The sequence below is a fragment of the Amblyomma maculatum genome, chromosome 1, assembly GCF_055883805.1.
Source record: "Amblyomma maculatum isolate TAMU_Amacu chromosome 1, ASM5588380v1, whole genome shotgun sequence".
Lineage (NCBI taxonomy): Eukaryota > Metazoa > Arthropoda > Arachnida > Ixodida > Ixodidae > Amblyomma > Amblyomma maculatum.
In genome coordinates, this window is record NC_139344.1 from 489,026,994 (window position 1) to 489,051,821 (window position 24,828).

Consider the following 24,828-nt stretch of genomic DNA (forward strand, 5'->3'; position numbering starts at 1 on the left):
GACGCATCCAGAAATCGTAGTTTTGTGCGCCTAATGCTTATTACGTGCGCTAAGGGCTATTTTATATTGCTCGTAATTTGTTTACTCTTCTGTGTTTGTTTTGTAAAGAACGGGGGAAGCCTTAAAGCAGTAAAGAAGAAATTGGGCATAGGCAAAAACCAGATGTATGCGATAAGGGACAAGGTGGGCAACGTCATCACTAATATGGAAAATATAGTCAAAGTAGCCGAGGAGTTCCATACAGATCTCTACAGCAGCCAAGGTAGTCAGGACCGTAATGAGATAGGCGGTAGGGAAAAACATTCAGACGTTCCGCCAGCGACGAAGGACGAGGTCAAGAGAGGCTTAGAAACTATGAAAAGGGGGAAATCAGCTGGAGAGGATCCGATAACTACACATTTGCTGAAGGATGGGGGGGAATATCGTGCTAGAAAAACTGGCCACTCTGTATACGCAGTGCCTGGTGTCATCGACGGTACCGGAACCATAGAAGAATGCAAACATTATCCTCATTCACAAGAAAGGGGACTCTAAGGACATTAAAAATTACAGACCAATCAGCTTACTGTCTGTTACGTATAAGGTATTTACTAAGGTAATCGCTAATAGAATCAGGACAACCTTAGACTGCAATCAAGCAAAGGATCAAGCAGGGTTTCGGAAACGGTACTCTACTATCGATCATATCCATACCATCAATCAGGTGATAGAAAAATGCTCAGAATATAACCAGCCCTTCATTGATTACGAAAAACCATTTGACTCAGTTGAAACCTCGGCGGTGATGCAGGCATTGCGAAATCAGGGGGTAGACGAGATGTACGTGAAAGTGCTGGAAGATATATATAGTGGCTGCACAGCAACCATAGTTCTGCATAAAGAAAGTAACAAAATTCCCATAAAGAAAGGTGTTAGGCAAGGAGACACAATCTCCCCAGTGCTATTCACAGCTTGTTTAGAGGAAGTCTTCAGAGACTTGGAATGGGAGCAGTTAGGGATAAGGGTAGATGGAAAATACCTCAGTAATCTGCGATTTGGTGATGACATTGCCTTGCTAAGCAACTCGGGGGATGAACTGCAAATAATGATTGATGACCTAGACAGGAAAAGTAGAAAGGTAGGCTTGAAACTCAATATGCAGAAGACTAAGGTAAAGTTCAACAGCTTCAGGAAGGAACAGCATTTTACATTAGGTAGCCAAATACTGGAAGTAGTAGGCGAATATGTCTACTTAGGACAGGTAGTAACCGCAGATCCGGACCATGAAAAGGAAATAACACGAAGAATACGATTGGGATGGAGCGCATTTGGCAAGCACTCGCAGATTATGACTAGCAGCTTACCGGTATCGCTCAAGAGTAAAGTATAAAACAGTTGCATCTTGTCTGTACTCACCTATGGGGCTGAAACGTGGAGACTAACCAAGAGAGTTCTACTTAAGGTGAGGACAACCCAGAGGGCTATAGAACGAAAAACGGTAGGAGTAACATTAAGAGATAGAAAGCGTGCAGAGTGGGTCAGAGAAATAACTCAAGTTACCCTGCACGCTTTCTATCTCTTAATGTTACCCCTACCGTTTTTCGTTCTATAGCCCTCTGGGTTGTCCTCACCTTAAGTAGAACTCTCTTGGTTAGTCTCCACGTTTCAGCCCCATAGGTGAGTACAGACAAGATGCAACTGTTTTATACTTTACTCTTGAGCGATACCGGTAAGCTGCTAGTCATAATCTGCGAGTGCTTGCCAAATGCGCTCCATCCCAATCGTATTCTTCGTGTTATTTCCTTTTCATGGTCCGGATCTGCGGTTACTACCTGTCCTAAGTAGACATATTCGCCTACTACAGCAACTTACTGGGCTCAACCAGACGCCCGACACATCCGTCTGAGAAGGCTCGATCGAACATTTAAATTTATTGTTCCGCGTGATATTCCGCGTCATCAGACATGCTTGATACATCGACGTCGTTTAAACGTGGCTTTCACGCGCAAGTACCTACATTTAATTGGACAGATGGACTCACCGGAATGTTCAACTTGTGGCATCCCAGAGACTGTGGACCATGTATTATTGGTGTGCCCAGAGTATGCGAACGAAAGAAATGTGCTAGCTGCTTCCTTGAAGCGTTTAGACAAGAGGCCTCTGTCGGAGGAACTGCTGCTGGGCGCTTGGCAGGACAAGGGGAAGGGCGTCCAGGCAGTGCGCGCTCTTTGCCGTTATTTGAGTGCCAGCGGACTTGATTCACGTTTGTAAAACAAGCTGCTGTGTCTGTATATATATTTCATATACCTTCTCCCACATCGTCACCCATCATGACCTTCTTTCTTCTCTCCTTCACCTTCCCCAGTGCAGAGTAGCGGCCAGATTTGAATTATTCGGGCCAACCTCTCTGCCTTTTCCTTTCAATAAATCCATCTATCAAGTTACCGACATTCCAGTGGAAATTAAGAAGAAATGGACATGGGAGGACATGTAGTGCGACGAGAGGGGGTAACAAACTGGATTCCAAGGGAAGGAAAGCGTAGCAGGGGGCGGCAGAAAGTTAGGTGGGCGGATGAGATTAAGAAGTTCGCAGGGGTCAAGTGGATGCAGCTAGCACAGGAGCAGGTTAATATCGGGATTCCGCGCGTGACAGATTCTGCGATTGGCGCGCAGTTTGAAAGTAGCAAACACTAAAATAGTTAAGTCACTCAATTAGGGTGATGTGAAGTTGTGACGTCCCCCAGTTGCCGTCAGCTATGAGGACCAAGCGGGAACGAGTGCGCTCCAACGCCGCCGGGCGGCGCTTCTTGCCTGCCGCGAGTGGCAGATGTTGCGCCTTTCCTTTCCTGTAAACGAATCATAGAACCCCGGTGAACTTAGTCACGCTCGTCAAGGAACCCAAGGAGAGTTTAGCTGCTGGCGAACGGCGCAAAAGACTCGAGAAATTAACTTCTTCTGATACCGAGGTAGTCACCACTTTTCGCTACGTAGATCCAGGCTGTTACGTTTCTCCACCGAGGAGTGGGACAGCTGACGCGGCCACCGCATAGCAACATGCAGAACCGCGAGCGGATCGGCCATTTCGACGCCGTTCATCGGCCGCTCAACGCTTCCTCCCGCGGGCAAGACTCGACGTGTTCCTGCCACGCGCCAAATGTGTGTGCGTGCGTGTGTGTGTGCAAACGCCGGCCAAGCCTGGAGCTCGTGAGAGAGGGCGCCGCCCTCGCCCGTCTGCAGGAGGTGGAGGGGATGAGGTCGGAACACCTGCGATTGAGTCATTCGTCGTGAACCAACATGTTTGGCTCTCCCTTTCCTGTGTGGGTTTACCCTTTCCCTGTGAACTGGAAAAACTATAAAAAGCAGCGGCCGACTCCGCTGAGATAGAGACTACTTTGACGCGCCGTTGGCACGACGCCAGACACCAGCTGTGTGAGAGTGTCTGTAATCTCTCCGGGTCAGCTTCACTGCCCGTTTCTTCATGATGTTGCAGTAAAGGTTGTTTCGTTAACAGACGCCTCGTCTTTGCTGGCACCTTTGATGCCGTCCGCCGTCCACGGAGCTCGCCAGGCCAACGCTACCGAGGGGCCGCGCGCCGCACGTAATAACAGCGGGCAGCGGTACGCTACCCCAGGCACTCGCGACTCAAAATGTAACAACTGGTAGGCATCGGTGGGATGACGACGACCAAGCCGTAACCGTGGTTGGAGGGACGAGCCAGGCGATACCGTCGTCCAACAACTGGTGAACAGCGGAAAGCGGAGAGACGAGGACGACCAAGCAGTGACCGTGGTCGGTGAAACGAGCCAAGCCTGACCGAGGTGCAACATCTGGTGGGAAGAGCGGAGATGTCCGAGGCGTGACTCGTGAATCAAAGCAGCTCAGCGGAAAGGCGGGAGCAGTGCAACGAGCCCTTTGTGATGACTGGTTGCCTGCAGCGGAACGACTGCGTTGGATTCTTGGCTGCGAGGTTTGGTGAGTGCGGGACTTCTACTGAGTTTTGCCAGGCTTTTGTTAAGTAGAGAACAGAGCTGGTAATGGTGTTGTCGTTGTTGCTGGGTTAATTGCAGCAAGGCAGTAGTGGGCAGTAGAGAAGGCAGCACTCGGAACAGCCATGAATTTGGATTTGAAGTCGTTGCGCAAACCGAAATTGCTGGAGCTTGCGGAGGAGTTGGGTCTGAATTTGTCAGACAAACTCAGAAAACCAGAAGTGTTAAAGGCTATTCTTGAGTTGGAAGCTGAAGATGACGAGCTTTCGGAATGCCTTGAGATCATTGACGAACGTCAAGAGGATCGTGTGCGTAGGGAACGTCACGAGAAAGAGGACGCCCTCGTAAGGAAACTGATCCAGCTGGAGATTTCAGCACATCGAATGAGCGTGGAAAAGTTTGACGCTTTCAGTGCCATTCAGCGTAACGGTTCGATACCGCGAGACGGTACGCCACCATTCCTCATCGCCGAGGACATGGTAGATTATTTGGCAGACTTCGAGAATGTCTGTAGAAGTAAACGCTTCGAGCGAGGTAGTTGGGCGCTGAAGTTGGTAGCTCTTCTCTCCGCTGAAGCGTCGGAAGAAATGAAGCGATTAGTTGGCGACCGGTTGCAAAATTACGATGAACTAAAAGATTCATTGCTGATACGATATCAGATAACGCCTCATGATCTTCGGAAGAGATATGAGAGCGAGAAACAATGCGACAAGTCATACTTTGATTTGGCCTATCAGTTGAAAGCCGCTGTAAGTGAATGGCTAGACAGTGCGGAAATTCCGAAGCAAATCGAACTTGCACCGGAGTGTGAGACACAGCTTGGGGAAGCGGCCGAGCAACGTGACCGCAGTAGTGAGCTGACCGATTCTCGAACAGAAGAGCATCGTGTTAACTTGGTCGAGCCACTAGCTGAGACGGTTAGCACAGGCTTAATCGGCGAGAAGTCCGAAGTGACGCCGTTAAGCGTGGTGAACTGCACGCCAACCCAAGTAGCTGTAGGAGATACAGTTCCATCACATGAGAGTGAGGAACTGGTAATAACTGAACCGCCTCTCAATGCAGAAGCTTGTGTAGAGCGCGACGGAGCTAAAAACGAGCTAGGAGAGGAGAAACTTTCAGTTTCCGAAATCAGCTGTGTCGTAGAGCAGGGCACGCAGAAAAACGAAGGGCCGATCAGGGAAACTGCGCAGCCCGCGAGTTGTGATTAGCCAGGGCAGACCGACGAGGAGTGTGCGTCCGCTGTAGAGAGCGAGACTTGCGAAGGCGACAGCGAACGTCTAGAGCAGAGTCAGAATCGTTCGTGCCCTGATACCAAGCTAGGTTGTATTCGCGAAAGCAACCCCAGTGCGAACGCGGACGTAGCACATATGACCCTCACGCAATCCGAAGCGCCCCAGCTGTCGAAGGAGCTTGATCGTGCCCCGGTTAGCTCTGAGCGAGGCGACGCACTGAGTGGCGAGCCGCCAGAGCAAATGCCTAGAAGGGGGATTGACGCGACTGGCGTGAGCAGTTGTTGTTCGGACTTGTCTGAAGGTGAGTCATGCGCTGCTGGCCTCGATGCAGACGCGGCACCGCACTTTGACTGCTTTGACCAATTCGATGACACCGGTGTCCTACTAGCTCCGGTTACCGCTATCTTGCCAGAGCTCGCGCCGAAAGAAAGTGGGACTAGAGTGTTCAGGTGCTGCCACCGAAAAACGCGGAAAGGCAGATGCGAGAAAGAATGCTGCCATCGTAAGGAGAGCAAACGCAAACGATTGCAGAAAGGAAGCAGAAGGCTAGTATTCCAGTGCTGCCGCCGAAAAACGCGAAAGGGCAGGCACGAGAAAGAATGCTGCCATCGTAAGCAGAGCAAACTCAAACGGTTTCAAAAAGAAAGCAGAAGGCTAGTATTCCAGCGCTGCCGACGAAAAGCGCGAAAGGGCGGGCGCGAGAAAGAATGCTGCCATCGTAAGGAGAGCAAACTCCAAAGATTGCGAAAAGAAAGTGCAAAGCATGTGTTTCAGTGCTGCCGTAGAAAAAAACGGAAAGGCAGGCGCGAGAAAGAATGGAGCAAGTGGAAGCTATCGCTCAAAAGAAAGCGACTATCCCAAAGGCAGAAATGCTCCCGTGCCCAGAAAATGCGTGACTGGTGCGCAACCCGTAAGGAGAGGGATAGGTTGTTTAGAAGAGCGAGTGACTCATGCTCGTATGTTTCTTTGCGCAGAAACAGGAATGTACGGTTGTTCCGGGAAACGGACAGCCGAAGCTTTAGTGAAAAGGGTGATCTCAACGGTAATGCCGATGGCTTAAGTCGAAGCCCATGACGTGAGAAGAAGCCTCAGTTTTCACTTCTTGGTGTTTTTCTTCCTGGCATAGGATTTTGAACATTTGTATTGTATTATCTTTGTTTGAAATGCTGTTTTGAAAATGCGATTTTCAAATTTGTGGACGCGTTCCAAGTGCTGCTAAGCTGCCCTTTAATGTAGATGAGGGCATAAGAGGGAAATAGTTTGGCACAACTTAGTGAAGTTTGTGCCGTGCTTGCTGGCTGACCGGTTCAGTTTTTAGCGTGGTTGTGATGCTGTAGGTTGTCAGAAATCTCTCCTGAAGACAAGTTACAGAGTGCCTTGGAAACCCGGACTTGCCAAGGACTTCTTCAGGCTGTTTGAGCTCAAGAGAAGCTGAGTTGGACGACCCCGGCTAGCAGCAACATCCCGATCCCTCCGGACAGCGGATGCAGTCCCCTGCCCTTCGGGATCTTCCTTCCCCGGCGGGGCAGTCTGTTACGTTTCTCCACCGAGGAGTGGGACAGCTGACGCGGCCACCGCATAGCAACATGCAGAACCGCGAGCGGATCGGCCATTTCGACGCCGTTCATCGGCCGCTCAACGCTTCCTCCCGCGGGCAAGACTCGACGTGTTCCTGCCACGCGCCAAATGTGTGTGCGTGCGTGCGTGTGTGCAAACGCCGGCCAAGCCTGGAGCTCGTGAGAGAGGGCGCCGCCCTCGCCCGTCTGCAGGAGGTGGAGGGGATGAGGTCGGAACACCTGCGATTGAGTCATTCGTCGTGAACCAACATGTTTGGCTCTCCCTTTCCTGTGTGGGTTTACCCTTTCCCTGTGAACTGGAAAAACTATAAAAAGCAGCGGCCGACTCCGCTGAGATAGAGACTACTTTGACGCGCCGTTGGCACGACGCCAGACACCAGCTGTGTGAGAGTGTCTGTAATCTCTCCGGGTCAGCTTCACTGCCCGTTTCTTCATGATGTTGCAGTAAAGGTTGTTTCGTTAACAGACGCCTCGTCTTTGCTGGCACCTTTGATGCCGTCCGCCGTCCACGGAGCTCGCCAGGCCAACGCTACCGAGGGGCCGCGCGCCGCACGTAATAACAGCGGGCAGCGGTACGCTACCCCAGGCACTCGCGACTCAAAATGTAACAAGGCATAGCAGAGCTAAGCCATTTTTCATGATTTGGAAGGGGGAGCAATGCCGCGAATCATTCGAATCTGCATGTTCGTTTGCAGCGTAAAGCTACACTATGCGAGCCAGAGCCGAGCTCCGCGTTATTCTTCGCCGCCTGTTAACAATGCGCATGCGAGAGAGCCGCCATATTCGAAGCGACCAACCAGAAGTCTTGAATTGATACTTAAAAATAAGCTTCCACCGGACAACCGAACCTCCATCGCTTGGATCCGTTTTACAACTGCGCCACGCCCCGGATCGTGAAACAGTAAGAATGATAGCGGGATACTTTCCTTTCCTGTAGACGAATTATATAACGCCGGTGAACTTAAATGCGTTCAATGCAATGCTGGTTGTGTTCGAAAAAGTGGCGCACGACAAGACGCTTTCCCACAGCGGCAGCGAGAGAGGCATGGAAGACTGAATCTTTCCACAGCGCACTGCCGCGGACGCTATACTCTTTACGCTACGTATATTCAGGCATAGTAAAACTAGCCACTGCCATTTTTTTAGACACCCTTATCACTGTGAATCTTGCAAGCGTATCAATTCTTTGTTTTTGTTTATTCATGCCTGTAGTCCCGAGATGATGCTGTATCATTTCTTTTCGTGCAAAATGCGCCGAGATTTTTCGCGACGGTTCCGACCACTCGCTTATGTTATTACAATGTTCCAGATTGTGCTAGTCACCATTTGCGGCTTTATCTCGATGTTTTTTTTAGCCTTTAATTAAGCGTTGACGGGTACGACCGGCATTCTTTGTTCGACGAGCTCATTTGCAGTTATTATCGCCCTTAGTTAGTCCCTTTAGTGTTGATTACAGTGCTATTACACCTGTCTCCTTTATGGGTGCGTATACCACCTGGTCACTCACTTCCAGTACTTTCACGTAGGGCTCGTCTAAACCATGATTTCGCAATTCCCGCATGGCCGCTGAGGCTTCTACTGAGTCAAACGCTTTTTCGTAAGCGATGAGTGCTATGTATAAGGGCTGGTTATATTCCGAGCATTTTTCCGTCATCTGGTTTATGGTATGGATATGATCGATACTAGATATACGCTTTCCGAAAACCTGCTTGATATTTTGCTTGATTGGAGTCTAAGGTTGTCCTGGTTATATTAGCGATTGCCATAGTAAATACTTTATACGTAACAGGCGGTAAGCTTATTGGTCTAATTTTTCATGTCCTCAGCGTCTCTTTTCTTGCGAATTAAGATAATACTTGCGTTCTTCCATGATAGCGGTACCTTCGGTGACACCAGGCCTAGCGTATACATGGTGGCCAGTTTTCTTAGCACAATATCCCCCCGTCTTTCAACAAATCTACAATTACGTGATCCTCTTACTGTTTTCCCCTTTTCATATTTCCTAACGTTTTCTTAGCCTCGTCCTTCGTCACTGGCGGAACGTCTGACCGCTTTTTCCAACTGCCAATCTCATTATTGTCTTGACTACTTGGCTGCAGTCGACATCAGTATAGAACTCCTCGGCTACTTCGACTATCTTGCCCACATTAAGGATGACGTCGCCCGTCCATTAGCACATAAATCTGATTTTTGCCTGTGTCTAATTTCTTCAGCGCTTTAAGGCTTCCCCCGTTCTTTACAGCATGTTCAATTTTCTCCATATTATACTTCCTCATATAGCTCACTTTATGCCTATATTAGCGTTGATACCTCTGCCAATTATATCTGGTTTGTTGGATTAGATGCTTTCATAATTTTGCGTTTCTTAATCAAATCTTTCGTCTTCTTAGACAGCTTACCAGTATCCTCTCTAACCATCCTACCGCCTGCTTCTACAGATCACTCAGGAATTATATCTCTAAAATCACTGCTACTAGTCTAATGTCGTCATCCACTGTTAGAGCTGAATCTCTATTGTGTAGCGAGATCCTGAACTCTTCTGCCCTTTCCCTCACCTGTAATTCGTTCCTTCTTCAGAATTCGAGACCTTACCATCCACAGCTGCTTCGCACCTCCCGATTAGCTCTACATCCGGCAGAATGGCAGGGTTATAACACAGCATGAAGTCAAATGCAGTTTACCATGTACACTTCCGGTTCTTCCGTATGCTGGAGAAGGTATTCATGATTTTTAAGTTATTGCGCACTGCTAATTCAAATAGTAACTCCCTCCTGCTATTTCTAGAACCAATGTCATAGTCACCCACTGCCTGGTCTCCTGCCTGTTTTTTTTTCCTACCTTTGCATTGAAGTCACCAATTAGTGCAATGCTGCGTCTTTTCTTTCCGAATTACTGATTTTACATCTTTGTAGAAGCTTTCAACTGTCAGGTCATCCTTATTACAAGTAACCTTACATGTAGCTGTACAGCCTTCAGTTTCTACCGCCTATTAAGCTGAGCTACAATGCCTGCAACCTTCTCACTATTGCTATAAATATTATTCTGTATTTCCAGCTATATATTTGCTGACAAGGCAACCAACTCCTTGTTTTCGCCTCTCCGGTGTACCTCGATAACACTGTACATGTCCGTCCTTCAGTACAGTATATGGCTCATTCGGCCTCGTAACGTAACCTCACTAAGCACTAAGCCCTCTAGTTCCTCTAACAGCACTGCTAAACTAACTTCACTAGTTAAGGTTCTAGCTTTAAACGTTGTCAGGGTCAGTTTCCAAAGGTGGCCTGTCCAGCAGAACCAGAAATTCTTAGCATCCCCTGCTGCGTCACAGGTCTGACCCCGCCGTGGTCAGTTGTTCCGCAGCCGCTGGGGACTGAAGGCCGAAGTTTTATAGAAATAATCATGGGAGGTTGCGGCCAATTATTGCACCAGGGTGGCCAATTCCTGTTCTGGTGAGGAAGTGCGTTGCGTAAGTGTTCACAGGCCTCAGGTTGCACCCCAAATCTGTGTATACAATTCCATCGACACGCGGATTTTTTTTATCCGGTGGAGAATGCGCGGCACTGGGATTCTAACCACGGTCCTCTTGCATGCTAGGCGGATATTCTACCCCTACGTCACCGCTGCATAATATTATGATATACTATATGTCATGTAAATAAATAGGTAAAATAACTAGATACATTTACTTGTGATAGCGGTTTCTCCTAATCTGTGCGTCCTGCTGAGCCGTTGGATCTAATTTGAGCTTTTAAAAGGGTCTCCTACCAGTGGGTCCAGCTGGCAGACGGGCGCCCACACGTCGCCACCAAGCAATAGGTGAACCTGCCCGCGGTCGTCCACCCAACACAGCTTCATCTGGTCACTAAACCTGTGGAGAAGAAAATTGTACGGAAGCATGAGCTTGCATGAATAAAGGCTAACCAGCCAAGAAGAAGCACACAGGAAAAACAGACGCAGAAAGAAAGAGGCTGGAGCTGGAGCATGATTTCCCTTTAAATGTGCAGTTGATACCCGCGCAGCAAAAACATCCTATAAACTTGGTGTAAACAACTCTGGAGGTTTACAAACATCTCGTGCTTGAACAAAACGGCTCATAGATGTCGGCAAAAGAAGTTTCTCAGAAAGCGTTTCTAGGACGTCTATACTAAGATGTTTTCCAAAGATGCTTCAAAGATGTTTTTAACAGACGTCTGAGGAATCTTTTTTCAGAGAGATTAGAGATTATTCTTAACAAACGTTTTAGCAGTGCACTCTAGACGCGGTTGATAAACTTCTCGATGTCCACATTACAAATTCCCTAATTAAGAATGTGAAAACACTATTAAATGAACGTTGATGAATTGTTTCATAAACATTCTTTCCATACTGCCTTTCTAGCATTTTCTAGCGCATGGTATGTTCCAGACACGAATTATAGGTACGAGATAGGTATGGCACATAAATATTTAGACAGATTTGCATTTCTCCGAAGTCTCAACTTTATTATTCGATGAACAGGAAGAGACTGCAATAGACTGCTTTTACTTTCTAACCATCAAATTGTGGTTCTTTCTAGGAAGCACAAAAATCCCGTTAATTACGATCCAGCTGACCTACCGCTCGTATGGCCGCATTTGGCTGGCGTACGGGTTCTGAAAGACCATGGAGGTACGCGAATGGCAACGATTATTTCACGCTTTATTCCGGATTGCCTGGCCAGCAAATGAAAAAAAAAACCTGCTATTGCAGATGCGGAAAATAATACCGCCAATGAGTGCATAGTTGTACGTTGTACCGGTTGTCGTTTTGTTGCTGGAGGAAGAGAGCGTGTTTGGTTGCGTGAACGAGCACTTCAAATAGTAAATATACGGACCATGTTTGAATACGTTCAGCAACCTGGAGCTTGATCGATGGTGCCGCTGTTCCCGACGCTAATTCAATGTACAATTGGCAAAATTGTGTAACTGATTTAGGCTTTTCTCATTTCTTTCCTACGGACCATAGGCTTCAATTTGACGCAAAAATAATACATTCAATGTTTAACTATTGTAAGATGGGGGTTTATTGAGCAGATCAGCAGGACAGGGCAGATCAGCGGCGAGCACAGCGACAGCGAACATCGTCAGGTCCAACACGCGCAGCGATCACGATGTCACTGCCTGGAATGTTCCTCGTGTACTTCTTCCTCTTCACAATTACCCGCGGGACGTGAGCAAGACGGCAAGGTCGTAATAGGGTTTAGGCGCTGAACGTGAACAACCTCTAGGGTGCCTTGATGTCAGCGCCGCCGTCCAGGGTGGAGACAACCTCGCCGACGCCGCCATATTGAAGCACACGGGATCCGCTGCGCTAGCATACGTAACGGCGCCGTTTTTGATTTCGGCGCTTCAGGGGGCTTTGAGTCGAATTGTCTTTTCCATAAGTATCGCACTGTGTGGAATTTCACTCTCAATAGCCATTCTACATATCGGATTGTCGAGTACGTAATTGTACGACTTAATTTTACGGCCTCAAGTGGCCGAACTTGTGCGGCTGTGGGATTGGAAAACCTGTTAATAATTAACAGATCCTTTCGCCAGCATGTTCTGCTGCCCTATGCGGGTTGAAGAAATCATCTTATTGCTTTCCACATGGCCTTTTTTTTTATCCGTAGTTTTGTTGACAGCCGCTCGCGCCCTGCGGTTGGATTTGCTTTCTTTGCGCGGGCTGTTTCTCTTTTATGAGCTCGCAGAAACTGATGTCGGTCTCTTTCTAATCATTCGAAGTGAAAATGCGAGTTGTATGGCCGTATATTGATTACAAGGAGCAATTACATCTGTTTACAGGCAGACGCTGGTATATACTAATGATGCGTGAACTTCAGTATACCCCTAGTGAAAAATCCCAAATCGCGACAAACGGGTTTAAACCGGTCCTGTATTATCCCGTATAAATTTGATACGGTGTGACCAGGCCTGTATGAAGCTTAAACGGGTTTTTTATCGGACAGGTCATGTCCGGTATGAATCTCAATCCGGACGGTCCAGTCCGGTATAGAGTTAATGCAGGGCATACCATTTCCGGTATGCAACTTATACATGACATCCCAATCCGGTATTGATGTGAAACAGGGCGGACCAGTCCTGTATGAAACTTAAACGGGTTTATATCGGACAGGTCATGTCCGGTATGAATCTCATTCCGGACGATCCAGTCCGGTATCGAGTTAATACAGGGCAGACCATTTCTCGTATGCATCTTATACACGACATCCCAGTCCGGTATGGATATGAAACAGGGCGGACCAGTCCTGTATTGAGCTCATATACAGGACAGGTCATTCCGGTTTAACAGAAACCGGACAAATCCGATATGAATGAAACTGATACGGGACAGAGTATTTCCGCTTCTCAGTACAACTCGGGCGGATCGTGAAGCTCAGCCAGGATGACCACGTCGGAATATGCCTTCACGCTAAATAAGCATGAAACCATACATAATATACATTAAAACTTTGCTGTATATGTGGAGTACGCGTTGTTTCGTACATACCTAAAAGATATGAAGCCGTGGATGTGTGCGCTAGCAAGTACATGCATGCATCGCGTTTTGTTTTTGCGTGTGCAACAGTCGCTGCAGCTTGTACGATCTTGCGTTGCATCTTCATAATCTGCGACTGAAGGTCTGCCACCTTCAACGCGAAAGTGCAAGCAAGAACGTAGCGTTTCGTTAGCGCGGATAAAATACGCTCGAGAATAAATGAAACATCGCTGACCATCGAAATATGCACAGGTCAGCCGAATATCGGGAGTCGCTTCCTCGAGTGTTTACGCAGGCAAAACACTTGGTCAGAAGTAAATTCATTGACGTCGTGGCTCCGCTGGCAGCAGGTGAAGCTAAAACAAGCAGTATTACAAGTATTGGTGCACCGCATATATCTATATGTAGCAAAAATTGCATGCGTTCGAAGACGATGACAAAACACATAAGCACTAGTAAATTGTGACATTCGGAGGTTTGTCTGCAAGAAAGCGATACATTGTAAAGATGCGGGACACGGATAACCCTTCGTGTTAGCCAGGAAAAAGATGCAGCGTGTTTAAAGGGCGATCGTTCAATTACGACCACAAATTCTACACACTACCAAAATACAAACTACAAAATAGCAATCTCGACTACATAAGTAGATATATAACCAACATCAACGTGTCCTGCCGTGGTGTAGTGGTTAAAGTACGTGCTTGCTGGCTGAAAAGGCCGTAGTTCGAATCACATGTGAATTTTTTCTTTTCTATTTTCTCTTTGTTTCTTTTTCTTTTTTTCTTCTTTTTTTTTTCTTTTTCAAATGTAGTAGCGTTATGTATTATTCAGCCTGTATCAATTAACCAGAAACCGGACGAACGCGTCATTTCTGGAATTGATACAGGGCAGAGTATTCCGCTTCTGAACAGAAACCGGGCCGATCGACGAAGCTCAACCAGAATGACCATGCCGGACACGCCAGCGCACTAAATAAGCATGATACCAAACATGTTATACAACTGTTCTGTATATAAAGGGCGCGCTTCGTTTCCCAAATACCTCGAAAATGCGAAGCCGTCGAACTGTGCGCTAGCAAGCATATACGCGCGTCGCGTCGCTTTTGCGCGTACAAAAGTCGCTGCAGCTCGTACGATCTTGCGGTGCGTCTTCATATCTGCGACTGAAGATCTGCCGCCTATAACACGAAAGTAGAAGCACGAACGTATCGTTTCGCTAGCGATGACAAAAAACTGTTCGAGAAAAAATAAACAAACATCGCTGACCATCGAAAGATGCGCAGATAGCCGCACACCGCGCGACGCGTTCTCGAATGTTTACATATTGAAACCGCTCAGTCGGAAGTGTATTCATTGGCATCGATGCTCCGCTGGTAGCATGTGAAGCTAAAACGGCCAGTATTACAAGTATTAGTGCAGCGGATATCTCTATGTAGGAAAACTTACACGCGTTCGTAGACGATGAAAAACACATCAGCACTAGTAAATTATGATATCTCGAGGTTTGCCTTCAATAAAGCGACGCATTATAAAGATACGCCACATTTGTGAACCCTCGTGATAACCTGCAAAGATATTCAGCGTGTATAAAGGGCGATCGGTGAATTACGGCCACAAATTCTACTGGCAAGTACGAAAGAGCAAAAGTAGCTACATATACTGAATAATAACCACTGTAACCATAAGCGGCTGTAGAGTAGTGGTTTAGGTGCCCGTCTGAAGACCATAAGGACCGAAGTTCGATTCCACATTCGGTACAAATTTTTTTTTAATTTTATATTTTATTTTAAATGTAGTCGTTTTATTTTATATTGTTGCATGCTTTTTCCACGCTGGCGACGCGTTTCTTTCCGGAAACGAGGGTCATCAACCATACAGGCCATTCCCGTATCAAAGCTCCGCGCGGTTTCATTCCGGACTTTCCAGGGCAGTACAGGAATTTGCTGGAATAGCCCCCAATCCTGTATCCCAGATCCTGTACAATAAACCTGTATACGGTTTCCTGTACGAATTTTATACAGGATTTTTCAGTAGGGACGAACGTTGCGACAGCGTTTTTTTTTTCTCGGCTCCCTCGAAAACCGACATCTCTAGTTACTGATAGCATACATGATTAAGTAAGGTTTTCACTCGTTTCGTTTTCCTCCTGGGCGCCCATTCGCCGGAAGTCCGTGAACTTGCTCGCATGTCGAGTTCGCTTGCAACATGGACTTATGCAGCGGTTGCTCGACTGCTATTCCTCTGCTTTATTTTATTCATGGTGATCTCTAGTGATTATTAAACTATGCATGTGAACCTACACAAATGATTAATTTGAGATCATCATAAACTATAGATGCTGTTTTCTGAAAATTTTAAATCCGAAATTAAGAGTAATCGACTTTAAAAAATCATTCATTGCAAAAATAAAGCAACCATAAAGGGTTTGATTGAAAAAGCTGCATTATTTTGGCTGTGCCTGAACTACATTTTCTGATTGGGTACTGAACAGTCAGGCTGCTGTAAAAATAAATGCTAGACGCCTAAAAGTTGATGTTTATTGCTGATGCAGGCAAGTATGTAACCTAACTTATCAACCTCACCCGTAGCAGACAGTAAAGACAACAAAGCCGAATACGATGCGAATTTGAAAAGGCGTCGCTTGTTGATCCAGTTGATGCCTGGTATGTGAAAAAAGAACAGCCGAAACGACATGTTCATAATGAAAACAAGTACACCGGTTGACGCTGGAAACACCACTGAATTGTTTTTCCATGAAATTTTATTTTGTGTTTCCAGCGCCGCCCTTGTACTCTTATGAACGCATCGCTTCCGCTGTTTTTTTTTTTTTTTTTACGTAGAATGCAAATCATTTTTCTACTGTTGAGTGCAGTCGAACATGGAAAAAATGCAAACTGTAATATAAATTACCGAGCCGGAAGGACATATATATTGTGTATGCATAGTAGATTGTAACTCTTGTAGAAAAGATATGAAAGCAAAGCGTGACAAGAGATGCAAATTACGAATTATGTAACAAACTTAGAGCGAACATTTTTTATGTGCACAATGTGAAAGCATTCGCAGCAATAATGAAAATGAAAAAAAAAAAGGAAAGACATCAACCACGAACTAGCGAGCAAGAAAGGCTGGTAAATTTGATGTGTAGAGTGTGGTATAACAGTTAAAACAAAGCACTCTACACCAAGCTGACATCAGCACAGTATAGCTGCCATAATAGTCGTCACAATCCTCAAATTCGCTTAGCCGGCCTCTGCACCAACAGTTGAGGAGGAGCTGCTGTCTTCCTTTCCAGGAGGTGTACATTAGGCAGGCCGTCTCGCAGAGAGTTTACTCGGCTTCTGTTGAGCTGAATAAATAATTAAAAACAAGTGCTGTTGTTTTGAATCACTGGAAATTGAAGAAATTATACTCTCCACTAACATCTACAGTAAAAGAGCATGGTAAAAGCTCTGAAATTTAACAGACGGCGTCCATCCTATCAATTTCTCTCCAAACTCGTCCTCATCAAAGTGCTACTAAGGAAAGATAAAACACCAAGCGTGATTAGTAAGGTTAATTCAAAGTCATACAAGGAAATACTTTGAAAAATATTATCCAAAGTAATGAGAACGTTCTCATAAAAATTTTGCTGAACTTTACCGAACCTCGCATATTTATAAACAATGCGCAGTCTACGACAAATGTCGATCCAGAAAACCCAGGAAAAATTTCAGTAATATAATGCGTGTTGACGGCATGTTTACATATGTCACATCATGCTTAGGCATTTTGCTCCGCAACATAACAGAAAGCACTGCAATGAATGAACAGCGCATTTATCGTGTTGCAAATATATACCCGCAAGCAAAATTTCGCTACATCGCTTGCGATTACAACGGTGAAATACGTACTTATCTAAAGAAATAAGCTAGGAGCCTTGACTTGAGATCCGCGAGACATCGCTACCAAAAAGCATCTTCATTCGACTCTAGCTATGACACTACGCGAATAGAAAAACAATGTTCAAAACAAAATATAGGTCAAAACTGTCTTGAAACTTACATCGCCGGTATATGACTTAGTTATTTTCCGTCGGTCCCACTTCTATCTTCCCTTTCAACCCCAGGGGAAATGAAAACAACCTAGTCCTTTACGGGTTCACCCAGTGCATATCGGCAAACTCAAATTCTTGTAATGCTCATTTTGTTGACCTGACAAGCTCGTAAGACACGTGGTCTAACAATTTCAAATAAGTAAAACCACCAGCGAGTTATCCGCAGCCTCGAACAACGCAAGCTTAGCTGCTTGCACCATGCAACTGCGACCGCACCGATCGCCCGTCGTGATTCAAAATGGCGCCGCAGCGCGAAAGAGGCGGCGTGGGGCCCGTCAAAGGATGGCACCACCCTGAACGGCGGCGCTGACATCGAGGCACCCTAACAACCTCGCATTCCGCGCCGACGTAGATCATGAGACGGCGTAAGAGGTTCCACCACATAACCGGAGAGGTGCGCTCCAGAACTCGGTATGGGCCATGGTATTTAGCAAGAAATTTTGAAGACAGTCCAGGAGCATTGGAAGGTATCCGCAGCCACACAAGAACGCTAGACGAGAAGTCCGGTGTGGAGTGTTGGCTGTCATGGGTGGATTTATGGCGGTACTGGGTGTTAGCCATGAACGCGCGGGCAATTTATCGACAGTCTTCCGCATGCTGGGCTGCTTGAGACGCAGGAGTATACTCTGATATGTCTGGCTGATACGGGAGTATGGTGTCGATTGTAGCAGATGGGTGACGGCCGTAGAGGAGAAAAAAATGGAGAGAAGCCAGTAGTAGACTGCGTTGCCGTGTTGTAAGCGTAAGTGACATACGGAAGGACGAGGTCCCAATTTGAGTGGTTGGAGGAGACGTACATAGAGAGCATGTCGCCAAGGGTACGATTGAAACGCTCCGTGAGGCCATTAGTCTGAGGATGATAGGCCGAGGTGGTTCTATGAATAATGTTGCACTTGGTGAGCAAGGCTTTCACAACTTCACTCAAGAAAACGCGTCCCCTGTCGCTGAGCAGCTCTCGAGATGCACCGTGGCGAAGAACAAATCGCTGCAAAATGAAGGAAGCTACTTCTGACGTTGTGGCAGATGGAAATGCGGCAGTTTCTGCATACCTCGTCAGATGATCAACGGCTACGATAGCCCAGCGGTTGCCGGCCGCAGTGTAGGGAAGCGGCCCGTACAAATCAATGCCGACGCGGTCGAAAGGGCGTGGTGGGCTGGCTAACGGCAGCAACTCTCCAGCGGAACGTTGAGGAGATGGCTTCCGACAAGTGAGGCATGAGCGAACGTACTTGAGTGTACATGCTCCGCCAGTAGTAACGCAGCCGGAGACGAGTGCATGTCTTGAAGATGCCCGCGTGACCGGACTGTGGGTCAGCGTGGAAATAGTCGTAGCTGCCGAAGAATAACTAGCAAGCACTTGCGGCCATCTGCACAGTAGTTGCGGCGGTAGAGGAGGTTATCACGAATGGCGAAGTGGGAAGCATTGCGGCGGAGAGCACGCGATGGAAAAGCAGCTGTAGGATTGGAGATAAAATTGAGGAGAGAATTTATCCAAGGATCTTGCCGCTGCGCTGACGGCATGTCATTGATATGAAGCGATGGCGAGGAATTGTCGGAAGAGGAAAGGCTCGCGACCTCAGCTGTATGGGGGCAGCGGGAAAGTGCATCGGCGTCGTGATGCTTGCGGCCATCATATTCCTGAAGGCGAAAAGCCCATCTTGCCAGTCTGTCGGACGGGTCTTTCAGTGAGGAAAGCCAGCAAAGCACATGGTGGTCCGTCACTACGTCAAAAGAGCGGCCATAGAGGTAAGGGCGGATTTAGGTAAGAGCCCAAATATTCGCTAAGCACTCTTTGTACGGCTAGCATAGGCGACCACGTATTCAGTATAACCTGATTTGCGCTGAGCGAGCACACCGCCGAGACCAATACCACTGGCGTCCGTGTGGACCTCAGCAGGCGCTGTGGGGTCGAAGTGACGTAGGACAGGCGGTGCCGTGAGGATGCGGCGTAAAGTATTGAAGGCATCGTCGCACGTTGGCGACCACGACGAAAGGTCGGAACTGCCGGACAGGTCTGTCAAGGGAGCAGCAATTGAAGCAGAATTTCTAATAGAGCGCCGAAAGTAAGAGCACAGCCCGAGGAAGCTACGTAGATCTTTGATGGAAGTCGGTTTGGGAAAGGCTGCTAAGGCACGAAGTTTGACAGAATCTGGAGATACACCTTCTTTTGAGACAACGTGGCCAAAAATGGTGAGCTGGCGGGCGGCAAAACGACATTTTTTTCAAATTCAGCTGCAGTCCGGCATCAGATAGGCAGGTCAAAACGTGCTTCAGAAGGTAGAGGTGTGTTTCAAAGTAAGGAGAAAAGACGACAATGTCGTCGAGGTAGCAGAGGCACGTCTTCCACTTTAGGCCACGCGAAATGGTGTCCATCATCCGCTCAAATGTTGCCGGAGCATTACAAAGGCCAAACAGCATAACTGAAAATTCGTACAAGCCGTCGGGAGTTACGAAGGCAGTTTTAGGGCGATCAGCCGCTTGCAGGGAAACTTGCCAGTAGCCGAAATGTAAAGCAGGAGACACATGTGCGAAAGCTTCACCGGCATGCCGCAGCGAACGCCGCATGCGAACTGCCGCCGCAATGCCAGCCGGGACACATGAAGCACCGTGCGTCCTGCGGGCGAGCTCCCTCAAGCTCCGCCCACAGCCGGTGTCACCGCGCAGCGGAGACCGAAGACTGCTTGGCTTGATAAACAATTCACATGAATTCACGCTCTTACAAGAAATAACAAAACAGCGATGTTATCAGGATTGTCTACTGTACTCGTGCAACAGCATGCCTGCACACGCACGAAGCTTTCGGCAACGATGCCACGCTGGGCGACGAACTCCACCGATTCGCGCTTGGCCTAGTCTTCGCTAGGCCTAGACGGTGTCGTACCGAAGAGGCAGCGACCGCGCTTCGGAACGGGCCAACACTGTAATAAAGGTTCGAGTTTCATCACCAGCGTACTGATAAAGCCATCTTATAATAGAATGAACATAAGCTCGATTTGAGCGGCGCATTTGGCAGCGGTGCGAGCAGACGTTTGGCGATCGACCGGGCAGCAGCAGTGGTTGTGCGAATAAACTCGCTTGTGTCGCAGTTATCACTCGTAGCAGCACTTCAGTATTGTCCGGCGATCTTCACAATTTACTAGTAGTTGACAGACCTGTATTTAACAACTTTTTATGTACACGAAGAAACAATACTGAAGGGTTTTTCAGCGGCTGGCGCGTATGCGTCGTCTGCTCTGCAGCACATCGACGGTGCAGCCGAAAGGCGCTCCACCGCACAGCCCCTACGTCACCGTGACGTCGCCGCTGTTCGCGCTCGCATTGGCTGCAGCCACCCGCCGGAGCGTCGCTTCGCCAGGCTTCGCATGCGGACTGCCGGAGACATCTGCCCGGTTGGACGCGGGCGGCGAGCGCCGGTTTGCCGGATCGGACTCGCATTTCGGACATGTGTCCCCGCCTTAAATCTAGAGAAGAAAAGAGCTCGGCGCATTGCAAACAGTCGAGAGCGTCGTCGATGCGCTGGAGAGGGTAGACGTCTTTGCGCGTAATCTTATTAAGGCGGCGATAATCTACACAGAAGCGGATAGAACCTATCTTTATTGTTTACGAGGACAACAGGTAACGTCCAAGGGCTGCTTGAGGACTGAATCCCGCCGTTCTAGAGCATTAGGTCGACTTGCTTTTCAATAGCCTGGCGTTCGGTTGCACACACACAATAGCGGCGCAGTCGCAGTGGTGCGTGGGTGCCAGTGTCGATGCGATGAGTGACTGTAGAAGTTTGACCCAAAGAACTTTGATAAGGGTCGAAGGAGGAGTGACAGTGACGTAGTAGGTTCAAAAGCTGAGTGCGCTGCGCTGGAGGAAGATCGGTGTCGATGGAACGGAGGAACAACTCTGGAGAGGGGGAGCGGGCGCAGGTGAAGGGGGGCTGAGCGCAGTAACGGCAGAGTGCAGCGCGTCGTCAGGTTCCTCAGAGATCAGAAGAGATGAAATTAGCTGGATACTGCAGAGGCATTTACCATGGCGCAAAGCAGTAGGGGAGCTAAATGGGTTAGAGACCCATAACATGGAAAGGCCAGCGGAAATAGCGAGCACAGCGTAGGACAATGGAAGGTACTTGCGATGCGGGAAAGTATGGGCTGGTGTGAAGAAAACGGTGTCATCGCTAACAGAGACACAAGCGACACGAACAAGCACAGAAGAGCAGGGACGAAGGTCAATATCTTCGTCGACGAGGACTTTAGCACAGGAATTCGATGGGTCAGCGTCTGGTAAGGCATCGGGATGATAAACACTTGCTTATTAAATGCGTTGAAGAAATCTTGTTACCACGGCATGGGCAAGAGTTTTGAAAGACAAGTGAAGAGAATTGCAAAGGCCGGTCAGAGTCAGTTATTATTGAAGCCAGTTGCCGGGTACTGAAGAACCTTAAAAGAACGCACAGACTGAAATCCCTGCCCAGCATGGGTGAGAGGAAGAGGAAGGTTGCAGTGGTACCATATGTGCACAGGATTTTGCATGGCCTCAAAAATGTAGGCAAGAGGTATAATGTGGACGTCGCACTGACCGCCCCGCTCAAGATGAAGAGGATCTGCCCGGCTGTTCAAAGGGAAAGAGAAGCGAAGAAGCAAGAATGTGGGGTGAAACATAGAAACCCATATGTTGGATGCAAGACAGGTGTTGTGTATAGGCTTCCACTCTCTTGTGGAGCCAGTTATATAGGACAAACCGGACGGTGTATTAATAAGAGACTACAGGAACACTGTAACAACTTGGAAATTGGAAAGGACAAAACGTTTCTGGTATCCCATTGCCAGTCATGTGAAATAATGAAGAAGGAGAAGAAGAAGTGCACTCCTAAGTTTGACAGTGTTAAGATTTTATATCGCCACAAAGAGAAGATAACGAGAGAGATAGTGGAATCGTATTTTATTTCAACGGACAATAAGTGTGTCAGCAAGACGTCTCTTGCTCTTTCTAGCAAAGAGGTGTCTTTTTTAAGTGATTTTTTAAAGTAATTTTTTATGCAGCAGGTGAACCCAGGGGTTGTTTCACGTGACTGTTTCGTTTTCTTCGTGTTTGTTTTTCTGGGCCTTGGAGTAAACGGCTTAGGCTTAGTTGTGAGTCAGCGCATGTACTGTGGCTTTCTTGTTTCTTGTCCCTTGTCTTCGTGTTCGCGCTGTTTATATTAATAATGCATCGGGCAAAGTCGAGAACCCCACTTCAGCGCGAGCACAATGGTTAATAGCAGCGTAACGCGACAAGAAATTCCAGCCTTAAAGTACAGCGTGTGAGCAACTTGGCAGCACGACGAGCTCAATCGTATCAAGGCAATTCTGGATAACCACTCGAGCGGTGCATGCTGCTAAAGGCTTAATATGCTGAGCGCTGGCCGTTCGCAACGAAAGTCCCGCAACTGGCGTCTTCACTTTCCTTAAAGAGCTACAGAATTTTGCGTCCATTACAGAAATCGCAGCACCAATGTCAATTAGAGCCATGATAGCAACACCCTCGACGGCGAAAGATGAGGACTTGGGAAGTTCGATGGGGCCTCACATGATGCGTTCTGTCAACGTTGCATCGGAGAGATAGAACAGCGGTCGGCTGAACGGTCTGGAGAGATATGGCGGCTGGCTCAGTAGGCGTCCAAGACCAGTACCGACAACCATGAGTAGGTGGTGTTGACACGGGGAGTCGGTTTCGGCAATAACGGGAAGTATGTCCAGCCAGCCCGCAAGTGCAACAAATTGGCCGGTGTCGTGCGCCACGTATTGCGTGGCCTAGGAGCCGGTGGAATAAACTGCGCAGGTTCTCGAGCAGGAGGCGGCTGAACGTAGGCAGGTTGTGGTAGGTGGTAATACGGAAAGTTGAGCTAGTTGAGCGCCTGTCCTTGTCATTACTCTCTCGTTGTTGTTTTCCGTCGCAGCGCTCGTAATTTGCAAGTATGTAGGTGGTGGTCGGGCAGCAACAGCCCAGCACCAGTCAACGGGGCCGCGACAGGCATGGATTGAGGGGCTGGAGGAAGAGATTCAGCTACCTGTTCTTGAATAATCTGGTGCAACCTGGGAGCTAGGTGTGATGAAGGCTATCCATGGCAGGACATAATGGAGAGCTGTCGAGCAACCTCTTCCCGAATCAAGTTCTTGATTTGTGGCAGGAGCACAGAATGTTCACCTGCATCTGTCAGGACAGCAAGCGACTCAATGTGTATGGTGGTCACGCGCGTTATGGCCCTTTGTTCGCTCAATTCATCAAAACTTCGACGCAGTGTGACAACTTTCGCGACGGTGCGGATATCTCGAGCTGTCAGCATCTGAAAGGCGTCGTCATCGATGCCTTGCAGAATGTGCTTGATCTTCTCGGCCTCTGACACCTGTGTGTTCACACGCTTGCACAAGTCGACGACATCCTCCGATGTAACTCGTAAAACCCTCACCAACCTGCTGAGACCGCGCACGCAAGCGCTGTTCAGCGCGGAGTTTTCGCAAAGCCGGACGGCCGAAAACTTCAGAAAAATTGGCTTTGAACACGGACCATGATGGAATGTCCGCTTCATGGTTCCGAAACCATAAATTTGCTACGCCGGTGAGATAGAAAATTACGTTGCTTAGCTTAGGTTTTGCGTCTCATTTGTTGCAAGCGCTCACTCGCTCATAAGATGTGAGCCAGTCCTCGACATCACGGTCGTCAGTGCCGCTGAAGATAGCGGGGCCTCGCTGGCCGAGGGAGCCGGGACAGATGATGCGAAAGCCAACTTGTGCAGCTTGCTGGTTAACGTCCTCAGCCATCGCAGGAGATGCCAACGTGTGGCTGCAGGGCTCCAGGGCAAGAGGATCTTACCCCCACCTCCACCAAATGTAAGATGGGGATTTATTGAGGTACTCAGACAGGGCAGATCAGCGACAGCAAACACAGTCAACACGCGCGGCGATCACGATGCCACTGACTGGAACGTAACCCGTGCACTTCTTCCACTTCACAATATATATTTTTTCCAAATCTGTCATTTAGTATTAACGAATAATATTACTTCACTTTTTTCTATTCACCTCATGTGTGACCACATATATATATATATATATATATATATATATATATATATATATATATATATATATATATATATATATATATATATATATATTCTACCCCGCGCTAACCGTGTCAGTTCTGGAGGGAGAAGAAGACGAAGTTCTGCGGAGTGCGCGCGTTCTGGGACGCCGCTGCTTTTGCCTGGTCAAGCGCCTGCTCTCTGCCTCCTGTGCCTCAACCCCGTCCTTTGACCCTGTCCTTCTGGACTGCCGTCCGGGTAGCGATAGAACCCGTGACATTCTGGTGGAGACGCGGGGTAAATGCAGCACAGCCCCTCAAAACCCGCTACTCTGAGTTCGCCCCCAAGTCTCAGCCGCCACCCCTTCGACGAGGAGGCCGAGATACGTGCCAGCCGGCGACTTCAAGGGCTTG

At 48.0% G+C, this 24,828-nt stretch overlaps 1 protein-coding gene across 1 annotated transcript in view; it reads right to left on the reverse strand.

Annotated features, from left to right (window-relative positions):
- The window catches only part of LOC146210161 (WD repeat and HMG-box DNA-binding protein 1-like), a 335,137-nt gene that overhangs the window by 159,229 nt on the left and 151,080 nt on the right, over positions 1-24,828 (reverse strand). Inside the window, exon 5 of the mRNA XM_084581922.1 lies at positions 10,540-10,642. Coding sequence (XP_084438048.1) covers positions 10,540-10,642 — 103 coding nt within the window. The remainder of the gene's footprint in view (positions 1-10,539; positions 10,643-24,828) is intronic.